This window comes from Phyllostomus discolor, chromosome 3 (assembly GCF_004126475.2).
Source record: "Phyllostomus discolor isolate MPI-MPIP mPhyDis1 chromosome 3, mPhyDis1.pri.v3, whole genome shotgun sequence".
In the NCBI taxonomy this organism is placed as follows: domain Eukaryota; kingdom Metazoa; phylum Chordata; class Mammalia; order Chiroptera; family Phyllostomidae; genus Phyllostomus; species Phyllostomus discolor.
The window spans coordinates 188838043-188852560 of record NC_040905.2 but is presented as its reverse complement, the minus strand read 5'-3'; the positions used below and the strand labels follow the sequence as shown (position 1 = coordinate 188852560).

The 14518-nt window shown below is 41.6% G+C and overlaps 1 protein-coding gene and 1 long non-coding RNA gene across 4 annotated transcripts in view; one reads left to right on the top strand and one right to left on the bottom strand.

Moving 5' to 3' along the window:
- Nucleotides 1-1646: 1646 nt before the first annotated feature.
- Nucleotides 1647-14518, bottom strand: part of PLPPR1 (phospholipid phosphatase related 1) — a 235927-nt gene continuing 223055 nt past the window's right edge. The window contains exons 6-8 of one of the 2 annotated variants that reach the window (XM_028526465.2): nt 10756-10932; nt 7195-7326; nt 1647-2271 (exon numbers count right to left, since the gene is read on the bottom strand). In XM_028526465.2, the coding sequence (XP_028382266.1) occupies nt 2239-2271; nt 7195-7326; nt 10756-10932 (342 nt within the window). In that variant the 3' untranslated portion in view covers nt 1647-2238. The remainder of the gene's footprint in view (nt 2272-7194; nt 7327-10755; nt 10933-14518) is intronic. The other variant, XM_036021978.1, reaches the window with a different exon arrangement.
- LOC118499746 lies at nt 2139-12827 on the top strand. 2 transcript variants are annotated; one of them, XR_004902272.1, is made up of 2 exons: nt 2139-2242; nt 11161-12827. It is a non-coding gene; the product is annotated as an uncharacterized LOC118499746 (long non-coding RNA). The 2 variants fall into 2 exon arrangements; XR_004902273.1 differs by lacking the exon at nt 2139-2242 and adding an exon at nt 10919-11054.

Below are 14518 nucleotides of genomic sequence, written 5' to 3'. Positions count from 1 at the left end.
GCTTATGTCAACACAGTTTATTGGCCTCTCTTTTGTTTCTTCCTGCTTCCCTCTCATGGTGAGGCAGACTCCTCAGGCTCCTCTGAGCTTTCCTTAAAAAGAGGTAGAGACAATCACTGCAGGATTCATTCTTTCTGAGGCCAAGTGACCACTTGTCCTGCGTAGACAGAGAGCTTTGTCTTGGTAGAAGGCCCATGGTGGGGGGGGGTCCCTAGCCCTGAGAAATGAGTCTTAATTGGCAGACTTGAAAGATCAATGTGAGGCTTTCGAAGGAACCTAGGGCTGAATAGGGGCAACACTAAGGTTGCCAAGGCATAACAGAAGGAATCAGACTAGCTCAGGGATCCCTGGGGTGTGAGCCTAGAGATGCCCTTTAATGCCACGTACACCAGTGTGGGTGTCCTATGGAGCGTAACACAGTCAATACACCCCAAGCTGAAGGCCAGGACATGGGGGTCTGTGGCTAGAGATCTTGGAACATTTCTAATTGGTCCTTCCAGATTAAAACTGGACAGAAGAATACAAGGATAACACTGACGGTATCCACTTAACTGAAGTTCTTAGAAATACCATCTGGTTGTCAGACATTTAAATGGCTTCTCATTGAGACAAGAAATGGGTCATGTAAAATCAGTATAGCCTGACAGCATTTTCCAGAATGTCTTATGAACATGAAATAGAATTGAACGCTCATTGTTGCTTAGAAAAAAATCCTAAAATATGCTTAGAGAATGAATCAGCCTGAAATGTGGCAACATTACACTTAGGTAACTTATACAAGATCGGAGAGGCGAGAGCTTGCAAATTATTCCTTGTCGTAACCAGAATGCGTCCTTCTCCGGAGGTGCTCTTTTTTCACCTCCACCACCCCCTGAACCATCTACGTAGGTACATCAAGTCGGAAAGCCTTTGAAGGCATCAAAGGCATCTGGATGTAGTGGAAAGAGCGGAGTTTGGAGCCGGGCAGACCTGTAGTCTAGTAACAGTGCTGACATGCACAGCCTCTCTTAGGACTTAGTGCAGCAGGCGTGGAACTGAGAAATATAAATGTGTATCGGGGTCCCCTCATTGAGACAATTCAGTTACCTCTGCCCAGTTGGATGGAGCTTAACACAAAGGACAAGAGCCAAAATACATTTTGTGATAACTTTTTTTCTTCTCTTTAGAAAAAAAAATATGTACAAAAAAAGGTAAGAAGAGTCAACATGGAAGTGTCAAGAAAACATTCGGATAGGTACAGACAAGGGAGCTCCTCCCTGGAAGGAGTTACATATCAGTTATTACCATGCTAGAAAAATGAGATGCAGTTAAAATTCTAGAACGATTAAAAGCCACCAAGTAAAGCTGTTGCTCTGGGCTCTGGGTTGTAGAAGCTCTGAAACCCTTTCTGTAAAATAATACTGTGCAAACTGTAAAATATTCATTTTCATATAAAGTCCATACAATACGATATACAAAGCTGTGGCGCTGACGGGGAGGCTGGTGCTGGCTGCGTTTGGGGGAAGAAGATGGCAGAGTCACCTGCCTGCCCAAGGGCAGGATTCCAGGGAGGGCTTGGGTTTCTTAGATGGGAGAGACCATTGTCTAAGAAACAATCGTGTAATCCCACTCCGCTCGTACTCAGGATTTTCTGAGTACTTGTGTAACTGCCACTTGTGTAACTAGGTGACTGCATTAACATTGCACTTGAACTTAGAATGCAATGACATGTGCAGAGAGCAGAACACAAGGTTCCTGTTGAAAGTAATATTGCTTCTGCACAATTGATTTTGAGATTTTCCATTAACCAACATTGTCCTCCCCGAAACTCAAAAGTTAACTTTCAGGGATATTCAAAAATTCTGAAGGAGGCAGCAACTGTGGTGATAAAAGATCAAAGTGAATTGTTATACTAGTTTTATTTCTGTGTTTATAAAACTGCAAAAAGAAGGTTTGTGTACAAATATCACAAAACAACATCCATGGTTGAATAAATGTGGTTCCTCAATGCACACTTGAACAAGAAGAAAATTTTGTTGGTTTGAAATTCTGGCATGAATATATGAAAGCTGACCAAAAAAAAAAATAGTAATCAGGGCAAGCTACATCACTTCCTCATACAAAAATGTACAAAACATTAGCCTCTAACTAGATAAACATAATACTTGTCTTCACAGTTTGACATTGCGTAACTGTGTGTCTTGAAGTATCGAATTGGAGGGTGATTGAAAAAAAACAGCTTGTGACACAGCAGCCGTCTCAGGTAACTTCGGTCATGGAAGCGGAGTGATTCTGCAAATACAAGCAGATACAGTCTTTAGAGTTGGGTTGATTGACACCTGTACACGCCCACTTTTTCCCTGAATATCCCTGGCTTTCCTGTGTCCTCCAGTTTGCATAGGCTGTTCCCTCTCTCCACCCCAGCCTCTCAAATTGTTGCCTTTCCTGGAAAAGCTTTCCTGATTTTTCGATCCAAATCACATTATTTTTTTCATCTAAATTTATTCCCTATATACTTCTGCTCTATATTATATTCACTCAACTATATTTCAATATGAACATTTAGGATCTCCAAGTAATTTTAGCTGTATCTCCCATATTTTATAAGGTAAATTTTTTAAAATTTCCATGTTATTTATTCTTTGAATCATGAGTTATATAGAAGTGAGTTTAATATTTTCAAATGTATGGGGTTTCTTTTTGTTTTTAGGTGTCTTTGAAATTTTTTTCTATAGAGAGTGTAGTCTGTGTGATAGTTTTTTAAATTTTTTGAGACTTGCTTTATAGTCTTATATGTAGTCTGTTTTCATAATTTCATACATTGTTAGAAGGCTTATATATAATGCACATGAGATCAACCTTATTAATTATCAATGTCTTTACTATATTTTGCTTGTTTATTAATTACAGAGGGAAATGTGTTAAAAAAATCCTACTGTAATTGCAACTTTCTCCATTTTCCTTGTAATTTTATCAGTTTTTGTTCATATGACTTGTTATATAGCCCCTCTCTCTTCTGTTTATATAATTCACACATACAGCTGACCCTTGAACAACACAGGTTTGAACTGTGTGGGTCACTTCCAAGCAAACTTTTTCCCAATAAATACTATAAATGTATTTTCTTTTCCTTTTTGATTTTCTCTATAACATTTTCTTTTCTTTAGCTTACTTCATTGTAAGAACATAGTATACCATACATATAACATAGTAAATATGTGTTAATTGACTTTCATGTTGTTGGTAAGGCTTCTGGTCTACAGTAGGTTATTAGTAGTTAAGCTTTGGGGGAGTCAAAAGTTATCTGTGGATTTTCAGCTATGTGTGTAAGGGGTCAGCTCCTCAGTCCCCATGTTCAAGGGTCAACTGTACCACCCCACCTTTTGCAGGCCCAAAGCTTTCTCTTTTGTTTGAACTTAAATCCCCTAGTCCATGGAATTAGCAAATATCTTAAGAAACTGTGGCTATAGCTCTAAATAATTATTACAGGTTTCCAATTTTTGTTTGAGAGCTCAATTCTGAATTGTAGAAACTGAGTATTTTGTATTTTTAAGGTACTTTGGTGTGCCATATTTGCAAAAACTAAGATTCGATGTATTTTCACATTAATGTGAAAAATAACCTCTTCTTTTATGTTTTCAGTTTTCCAGTATGCTTTCTCTTTTAGAATTGTTTTTTGGTTAATATTTCAGTCATGTATATATTTATAAGGCTCCATTTAAGAGTCAGAGGAAAATACAAAGTAATTCAACACTCTAGGATAACTAAATGGGTGACTTTGGGCAGATTGCTTTAACTCTCCAAGTCTTTTTTCTATGTATATGAAGTCTGTGATATCACTAGTTTAGCATGAAAGGGCCCATTAGGATTCTGGGAATATTTTCTTAAATATCATTTTTTCACCCCAGAATTGCTGAATTAGAATCCCTGAAGTATCTGGGTCTCAGCATAGATTGAATTCTTTCATGTGTCTGTATGTATGGTAAAGAAAAAAATGTGTTCTTTCCCCCATCTGGAGAGGCGAGGAGACTTTACACCACACCCAGAGTGGGTTAACGCAACTGTTTCTTCTCTCATTTCTTTGTTAATACAAACAGTGTTGAACAAGGAGACAAAGTACTCGAGGCTAAAAACTGCTCTGGTCTCTTGGGTGTGGCGACACAGAGCCTGGGTCCGCGGGTGTCTTGAGGATCGCAGTAACTCCACAGACCCAGAAAATAGTGCTTTGGAGACTTGGCCATTTTTGTTTTGTTTGCATTCTGTAATTATTTACTTTTGGGTTTGTCTTTAGTGCTTGGGAAAGCTTTTAGAAAAATGCACCCCGTTTCCATCACCCAACTAAGGGGAAACATCACAGAAGGCAAATATTCAAATCCCAGCTGATGTTTTAGAGAGAAAAAAAGCACATGTTTGCTCGGGGCTAGGGGAGGGGCCTCCACGTGGCGGAGGGGAAAGGAAGTCCGTGCAGCTCGGTTCAAACACACTGTGCCCTGCGGCGTGTTTCCATTCCCCTGCTGAGAGGTGCGGATTTCAGAATGAAATCCCCCGTGAATGAAATGTCAGACCACACTGTGTAGGAAGCAAGGCCTTGAAGACATAGATGGGTCTGTGGTTTTAATTTTCAGTGGGTGACCTTGGGCATATTACTTGAAGTCTTTGTGCTTATTTCGTGTATAAAACAGAGTAATAATGCCAATTGCAGGCCTATCGTGAGATTGAATGTGTTGGCTTGCAATAAACGCCAAGTTTCTTTTCGTGATCAACACATAAAGGGTATAGTCTCCCAACTAACCAGGAAGAAACATTTAACACTAAGAGCAGGTGGGAGGTTCCTTGAATCTTCCACACTAGGGAAGGCATCTGTGAGAGGTAACAACTTCCACGCAGCTTCCTGTAGCTTCTCTTTTGACCAGCCTGCAGAAGTCCTATTCATAGTTTCTCCTAGTTCTACTTTCCACGAAGGTTCAGATAGTGACTATGGTCCGATCTTAGGTTCTTGGTTTTGACTCAAGCATCTAGTTCAGGTTTTGGTTCTGGTCTGCATGTATCTATCCACCAGGCATTATTTCACACCTATTGAATGCCAGGAAATATGGAGAATCAGTAAGATATACTTCAGACCCTCAAGGATCTCTAAGTCCTTGAGGGAGGCAGATAGGAGGGGACAGCACTGGCTTTCATTGTGAGGGGCGATCACAGAGGGACCCTGAGGGTTTTCTTGCCCAAGCCTGGAATTCAGGAAAGGCCTTAAACTGTATCCAGATGAAGTGATCGACATGGATACAAACATACGTGAGCAGATTTGAAAGAAGTTCCACTACTGCCTGTTGTGAACAATAATAAATCAATATATTATTTAAAATAATTTTTTTTATCTATCTTGTGAATAGCAGTTTTTGAAACCTTGTTTGGCATTTCATTTTTCAATGCAAGTGGAATCCCTCAAAATGTGGCCTGGATGTCTCTTGGCCTGTTCCACTAACTCTTCAGGGTCCTAAGGGAGAAGAGAGAGGGGAGGCTGGAGAAGGCTTCGGACCAAGGGTGGTGGCTGAGCAACGTTGGGAGGAAGGATGGGTGGAAAGGAGGCATCCTTAGAGTTGGCTGTTCAGGGCGAAGTAAACAGCACTCACAAGGGCACAGAGAGTGGCATATTTGTGGAACTAAGCAAATATTTCAGTTTGCCTTTTAAACTGACCTTTGTCTGTAATTGCTTCACCTCCAAAATAGAGGGAACCAGTCTGATCTCACCAATTTCAGAAACACCATTAGATAGGGAAGGAAAATTAGTGAGGGTCTATTATACCATTTCATTACAAGGTATCATTATTTAGGCTAATTTGCCATTCCACCTGCATCAACATGATACAGATAAATAAACCAGTAATAATTTTTTCAGTACTTTACTTCTAATTAGGACATTAACTACTGTATTTTATCTAAATACAGATTAAGGGAAAATAAACAAACAAATAAACTAGTTGGCACTGGACTTAATGGAGAGTCCTAAATATTTTTCCCAGGGTGAAAATAGCTCTATTGGGTTCTCTTCTGGATTATTGATAAAGTTAGACAGGGTATCTGTCTCAGAGAGACAGCTGATAGATAATAACCGTTACGTGAAATAGTGAAAAATATTTTTATTCTATACTGATGTGAAGCACATGCTAATTCCGGGGAGGGGGTTGATCTGCTTTTCCCTTGCAGGACCTGTACAAATTGCTTACTAAGAAAACGCCAAATACGAACAAGATTTCAAGATAAACAGATTACAAAAACCCTGTTTTAAGATTAGCCACGCCCCTCTCTGTCTGCTTGAACAGCGACCCATCCAGCTCTCTGACACGATATGTGGCCTTGGACAAGGAATTTGACTTCTTGATCTTTCGTATTCCTATCTTTAGCCTGGAAATGGGAATTCTACTACTGGTTCAGTAGGTTTTTGTATTAAGGATACAGTTGTAAAGCACCTGGAAGACTGTCGAAGGCAAAAGTGAGTGAATAAAGCCATCTGTCAGGGCTCCTTTCAGCGAGCAAGCCTTCTCAGACAGAACAGATTTTTTCCTTATCTGTGTTCCCACGGCAAATTTTGGACCTCTGATTCAGCCTGCCTGATTATGGTTACTCATCTGTGTCCCTTCCTAATCACCTGTGAGTTCTTTAAGGGCAAGGATGGTGTGGCTAATTCTTTTCTGTACCCCTGGCATGAAGCAAGGTCCTGGTGTAAGTAAGTGATCAGTAAGTATTGCTCTCTTGAATTTTTGATGGTTGTCATCAAAACAGATCCAAAAGAACCCTGACATCGATTTGTTAATAACCTTTTCAATGTGCTTCTAGTTTGCATCTGTCACTAGATGTTACACAACCTTTTTTCCCAAATAGTGTCCTGATTCATAAATCAACTTGACTTCCCACATAATTGGTCCAACTTTCCTAACTGTGGAATTAGACGGGAGGCCAAGGAATCCTGAAGCAGATGAGGCTTAAGCTCGACATTACTAAGAACTTCCAGAGGATTCATGGTGGCCAAGCGCCAGAATAAATGCAGGACAAATTGAGGGGAGCTGTGAAGGTCTTGAGAGCCTTCATATTGGATGTTACTGCTGCTGGGTGGATGCAGCGGTGTCGTGCTTTCGAGAAGACGAATGGATTGACTGACCTCCCAAGATAACAGGTCTGAGCCTGGGGATTTGGTTTGCTGAAACCGCTTTACCATACCTGTGCACTTAAGGTTTCCAGCGGGCTTTCTATCCTTGGGAAAGCCATTAGGGGCACTCCACGGGGATCCTCGGGTTTGGGTTTGGAAGTAGATTCTGGCGTTCCTTTAAAGTTATGGACCACACACATTCCCTGCAGGACGAGGGGGGAAAAAGATTGGGTCAGACTACAGCCATCAAGGCCTGGCCATCTCCGAGGGTGGCAGGCCTTTCCCCTAGAATGTCACTGCCATAGCGACTTGTTTCCTTTGAGCCAGTGCGTAGGGACCATGGAGAGACCCAGGGTATGGTCTGGGGTGTTGGCTGAGCACTTTCTCAGTGCCGAGGAGACATCCGTTTAATCACCAGATGGCCCATGAGAATCAACCCACACATGCGCCTGTTTCCTAACCTGTAAAGTAAGAATGATATGATACCTACCTCATAAATCTGTAGTGATGAAAAGACGCGGTGATGCAACCCACCTGATGATAGCACCTAATACTGATGGAGGGCCACTCTGTGTCTGGCGTTGTCTCCAGAGTTTTACCTTATTTCATATAACCTCCTCAACAGTTTTACAGGAAAGGTGGTACCACTATCTCCAACTTGTGTGAGGAGGCTCAGAGAAGCTAGATAACTTGCCCAAGGTCATAAAGAGGTCTAAACTCCATAGCTCAGACTAAGACAGTATTTTGCCTCTTAACAAGTGCCATACAGACAGCAAATACTCAAGCCTTGAACTCCTGCCTAAGATGGTCATCCTTAAATTATGTGACCACTGTTTGCTTGAGAGTACATAACTTATGCGGGACACTTTTCTTTTATTGCTTCTGTTAAAAAACTTCCCTTCTAAATTAGTACCCACTTTCTTTACTCCTGAGGCTCTTTCATACCTCAGTCTTTCTTTCTTCCTTTTACCATCAGTCCTGCTTCTGTTGCCCATGTAGAGTTTGTCTGTTTTTCTTCCACGCTCTCTCTGCCCTTGTTCTGTATCTTTGTTCCTCTATCCGTGCCTTTGAATCTTTCCTGTCATTCTTTGAACCCTGCGGGACATTTACATAAATGTTCACCACTTTCCTCTATCTCTGCTTCAACTTCTTTTCCTCACAGAACAGGAGAAGTGGAAGGTGTTGAAGTTGAAGAGACTGGAGTTGAAAAGACTCAGGTTAGATTCATGCCTTATTGGTTGTATGGCCATTGGGCAAGTTACTTATCTTTGAGCCTCCCTTTCCTCAGCTATAAAATGAGGGTAAGACTATGGTTAAGGTTGCCCTGGGAGCACCTGATTTGGTGTACATAATGAGGAGGGTGTGTAGTAATTGCTCAACTAATCATCTCCCTTCCTCCCCACACTTTCATCTTCACAGGAAACACAAAACAGCAGTGAACATAGGCTGCAAGTGTGCTCCTGTTCTCTGACTCTCCTCTCTGCTTCTCTCTGACTCCTCTCCAAGTCTCTGCTTTGGAATGCCTCCAGTCTCTTCTATGACATCCTCCCCCTCCCACTTCTCAGCTTACTGTGTGTGCACCTATGCAAATGCAGACACAGGGCGGTCTGCCTCCTGTCGGAGGAACTGAACAGCAGGTGTGGGTCTTATATAAAGGTCATGTGTGGAAAACAAATTTTGACTTTTGCTATCGTCTGGGAAGCCAACGACAGTCCAAATAGCAACTGAGTGGTAGTGAGTCACTGAGAGAAGACAAGTTTAATGGTAAAGAAGAATTTGTATATGGGACCTCAGGAAACACAAAGGGTTTTATAGATTTCATCCTTCAAAGGCCCCATGAAATCTCTCAGGACGGTCCACACTGCCCTTTCTCTCTAGCTGGGGGTGGCTGGCTCCAGGACTGATGGACAGCAAGATTGTTTGGCTTTCCTTTCGAGCCCTCTCCTTTGTGCACCTTGATGTGTCTTTGAAAACCCTGTCTTCTCTGACATCACTTTTAGTTTCTCCCTCTTTAAAGAAAGCAATCTTAGGAAAACACCCCTGTGAGGTACCTTCAGAGTCAGCCTCAGCACCACTTCCCCTGCTGCTGCACCCAGAGAATTTGCATCTAAGTCCATCTTTCACTACAGAAGAAAAGCCTAGATCCATTAAAAATAATTTTGAGCTAGAATGGAGTTTCCCAATCAGTGTTCCGAATGAACGTGAGCATTTTCTCTGTGTATCTTAGCAGGTAAAAAGCACTGGGAAACTCTGCATGAGTGGTTGGGAGAGCTATGGGTGTATTTGTATGTTGGGGAGGATAAGGAGGAGTTAGCGCATAGGACTGTGAAATCCTTCCATGTGAGATGCCAGTCTTGATGAGTGCCTTGGACCAGAAAGGGCAGAATGGAAGGAGGGACATCCAGACTGTGACGGCTTCAGTCTCAGAGGGGAAGTGGGCTGAATGCTGTCATGTGCAGCAGGTGAATCTCCAGCCCTGGGGACTTACTGTAAATCTTTCTGGGCTTATTTTAAGTCCTTGAAGATTATTAAAATCCTGTACCTTATGGTATGCCTATGCAATGGAATACTATACAGAAGGAAAAAGGAATAAATTGTTGCTACGTGCAACTATGTGAATGAATCTCAAAATAATCATGCTGGGTGAAAGTTGCCAGAAGAAAAGAAGACACATTCTATGATTCCATTTACATGAAATCTGAGAAAGACAAACTAATATAGAGTAACAGGAAGGAAACCAGTAGTGGCTTGGGAATGAGGGAAAGGGGAGGGTGGGAGAGAAGGATGTATCAGTATGTCGAAATTGACCAAATTGTACACTTTACATGCCATTTGTTATAGGCCTTTCATACCTCAACAAAACTGTAAAAGAAGAAAAAAAACAATAAAAATTAACCCCTTCTTTTTCAATCCAAGATTTCCTAGTTGAGCAGGTAGACAGGCCCCCATGTATTTGAGAAACTAAAGTATTATCAGGAATGTAAAAACACAGAGGAAACTGTATTAACCACAAATCCAGCAACATTATTACATGTGGTTGAGAAGCCACTTATAGCAGAAATAAGATGCCTGAGAGGCACGTTCAGATAATAACAGGTCTTCTGAAAAAGTCTGGGTGTGGTCAGCTGAGAGTCTTCATGTTTCTCAGTGGGATTTGCAAGCCTGAGCCCGAGCTCAGGGTCCTGGAATGCTGGAGAAGGGGCTGCCTGCTTCCACCAGTGGTCTTTGGTCTCTGTTCTTCCCCCAAACAACACTGAGCTCTGCTCCCAATGCATCCTGAACAAATGTTTCGGAACAATGGTTCGGAGGTATGCCAAGTTACTAGTCTGCCCAGCCCCAGTCCCAGGCAGAGTGTTGAAGAAAGTGGACTAAGCCATTCTCCCTGGGCACTCCTCTCCCTGATCCCCGGAGGGAATACAGCAATCATATTTCTGAAAGACAGGGTATTTCAGAAGTCATTCTTCCAGCAAAAGCATGCATAATACCCGGGGAATAGTTAGAGCTCACAAAAGTTGGGGCCAGATGAACCTGGGCTTAGACTGTGACGTCTGGGAGCCTGACTCACCACAGTTGTGGGCAGCCTGTCAGAGGGCACGGGAAGGAAAAACGTAGAAAGAAGGAAGATGACCTACCAGAAACAGGGCTACGGCAGTGCCCAGGATGAAGCCTGCGATCACATCGGAGCAGTGGTTCCTGTACTCGGAGACCCGGTTGAGGCCCGTCAGGAAGGCCATGCAGAGGGTCCCGAGGCACAGCACTGGCTTGGCCAGTCGACTGCTCTTGGTCTTGATTGTGCTTGTGATGTACATCTGGAAGAGGACAGAGACTGGGGAGTGACCAGGCAGCCTCCTCACACAGTGCACACCCACGCGTGCACGCACACACTCCAGCACTCAGAAGCGGGCTGTGCCAAAGCAACCGCTTCAGCTAGGTGAACAACTCCCTTCAGCCACCCTTCAGGAAAGAATGTGGGTGGAAAACTAGTGCAGCGAGAACAAAGGACAGATGCCCATTAATCACAGTGTTTTGTATTCTAGGGGACATGTGAACAGAAATTATGGTGACATGCAGAATGACCACATGATAATGATCAGATTTAGAAGACGCAGTTTTTATGCCACAGAGTCAAGTACCATTTTGGGTAGTGAAGAACCCATGCAATACGATGCTCAGATACCAAATAAACCTTCTACAAGAATGAAGTTTATGAAGACCAGGTAGGTGAGAGGCTGTACATTTTACTTTTTTGCATCCCTCGTACTTCTAGCTGATTCTTCACACTTCTGAGCAATGAAGACAAAAGCATTTACTGATTAGTCTATTGGCTGAATTAGAACTTTTCAACCAGTGTGTCACATAGGTTTCAGTTGTGCTGGGAAATTGACTTCAACATTCCTTGGGACAACTGTGATCAGCTCTATCTATTCATTTACTCCAGGATATTTTAAAATATTAATTTTTTAAAATTTGTGTCATGACATACAAAAGGTTGGGAAAACCTGAACTAGCTAAAGAATGATTACACTAGTTATTTTTGAAATTTAGGAAGCCTAAATTTATGTGGGCTGTTCTTTTAAAAAATTTTATTTTTCAATTACAGTTGACATTCAATATTATTTTATGTTAGTTTCAAGTCTAATATGTAGGCTTCCTTATTTCATTGTGGGAAGCAGGTAAATTTTCCTAGGCTCAGTTATCACATGTGTCCCTGGCGGCCTAGTGAGGAAGATGTGCCTGTTTCAAGTAGACATTTAAGTTAGTTCACCTTTGGTAATGGTTACAAGAAACCAGTAGAGGGCATTATTGATTTATCATGTCTTTAACAAAAGTGATAAAGGAGTTTGCAACCCTGAAAAATGGTGTGCTGATACTTAAATTATTGGGTGTAGTGTGTTTATGTGGCCAGAGCACATGCAAGTTCAAATAGATGCATTTTGCAATATTACAATGGAAATTGTTCATTTCCTAGAATGATGTGTCAACACTGGTGCGAATACAGGATGATGGGATTCTGTTTATTATTACATGTAGCCGATGCTCTAGAAAACTGTAGTTAGATCGGAGTTACATAAATTAGAGCATATCATTACAGCATTCTGAGGCTGTGTAAAAAGTGTTATGTAACATTTCTACTAGGTATATTCGTTTTTATGCCTCTCTATATTTTTTAAAATATAACCTTTATAAATCTTTTCAATTAAATTACAAACAATTAAGAGCTTGGGGCCTATAGTTAATTAGTATTCTTCAGAGTATTAACTAGTGTTTAGGAGATATTCATTGAGTAATTTCTGAAAGCACTTCACACATAATAGGGGCTCAGAACTGTTTGCAGAATTGGAATCTTGTATCAGGGCTTAGCTGATGATCGCGAGGCATCGTTTAAATTGCGTTATACCTGAACCCTTGAAAACGTGCTATGGCTGCATCTATTCTGAGTGAGCTGACTCTGCTTACTTCCTTCTCTCCAAAATAAATTTATATCTTATTTGATGAGAGTTTATTATAACAGATTTAATTTTATAAGGGTGTTGAAAAATTAATTTCACAGAGCAATGACTTTAGTCTGATAAAAACATAGAAAAAAGTACAAAAGCACATTGCTTCATATAACTTAGGTTCTAGATAATTTAAAGCAAATGAATATTTTGAAACTTTAAAAAAAATATGCTGAATGCCTGACAGGACTTTCTTTGCTTAAAAAGATACCTTGCATGGATTCTTTTGTTTTATTTTATTTTATTTTATTGAAGCGAAGAAGCCTTACTGAGCTCACACTGAGCTATTTGTACGTTGAGGCTTCTGTATTATTTATGTTCATGTTTCCGCAATGTGGGCGCAGCTGAAATAAGCTTTTATCATGTATTCATTAAAGAGAAAATCTAAACAGAGTAACTAGGAGGACTCATTTTGGATAATTGTTGGTTGACAAATTGGTCCTATGGATGTGATCCTGTAAATGGGACACAGAGGAACATTTGTTTTAAAGAGACTATTTGGCAATTTATTTTGAAGTCTACTAAAGAGACCAGACCGGTAGTCAGCCGCCTCTTCTCTGCCCTGAACGTGTAATTCAGGGTAATTGCGGGAATGCACCTCCATCGGAGGCAGACTCTCAGGGGAGGGGATGGGATCATGCTCCCCTGGGGCTGGGGGCACGCTCAGAATCTCTGGAAAGAAGGGACAGTTTGACAGGGTTCTTCTCTTTGTCGTCTCCTCCCCTCACCTTTTATTGAGAATCACTACACCAGTCATTTCCTGAATGTGAAATAAGCTGTGGCAAGGAAAAGTGATGGAGTCCACCAACAATTGTGCTTCCACGGTAGATGCACGTGATGCCCGGCCTCCGAGCTGAGACTCCCTAACTCTCAGTTCTGTGCAACTGAAGGGGCCCAAGTTTTTCCACCCTGAAGCTGCCTTTTGGGGATATTGATATTAAGCTGTTTATTAAGAAACAGGACTCAGAAAGAATCTTTGAACCTCCCCACTTTCCTGCCCAAGAGATTCAGACAGAGAAAGCTGTATTAGGAAGGAGAATTTAGGATGCTTCCTTAGCCAAACTTGAATTAAGTATGGTAAACAGAGGGCTTCAGGCAGAAGACTGTTAGCTAGATACCTGCCCCCCACCCCTGCGTTCCCTGGTTTCTGAGTTGGCTAGCAGGGATTTTCCTGCCACTGTGTTCCACCTTCCCTCAACTACTTATAAATCACCCACTCCCTCTCTTTTTGAAAATTAATTTGAGAGAGAGAGAGAGAGAGAGAGAGATCAACCTGTTGCTCCATCCATTTATACATTCATTGGTCAATTCCTACATGTGCCCTGACTGGAATCAAACCCACGACCTTGGCGCATCTGGACAATGCGCCAACCAACTGGGCTACCTGGCCAGGGCCTCACCCATTCTCACTTCTGAAGTCTGATACCCTGTTCCCTACCTGTCTCCTTTGTCCAAAAAATGTCCTATATACCCAATGCTGCTTCATTGTTTTTGGTTATTTTCACGGAATTATCACGCCTACGTGAATTCCCCATGTGCATATTCTAAACTTTGATTTTTCTTTTGTTAATCTGTCTCTATTAACTTGATAATTAGCTCAGCCAGAAGGACTTAGAAAATGGGAGGAAAAGTATTAATATTTCTCTTGGCCCCACAGAAGTATAGGTCAGAGAAAGGTGTAATGAGATCGTTTCCCAAATGGATGCAATTAAGAACCAGAAAAATAAGAGTGATACCATTGTTCTTTTTGTATTTTAAGATGCGGGTTGCACTTTAGGTTTTCTCTGTGCTAAGAGCAAAAAAAATTAGAGAGCATTATACTTCGTGGAGGCAGTCAAAGCCTGTGTGATCTGGGGGTGGTGAGAAGTGAAGTTTTGGGTGTTGAAGGTCCTGTAGG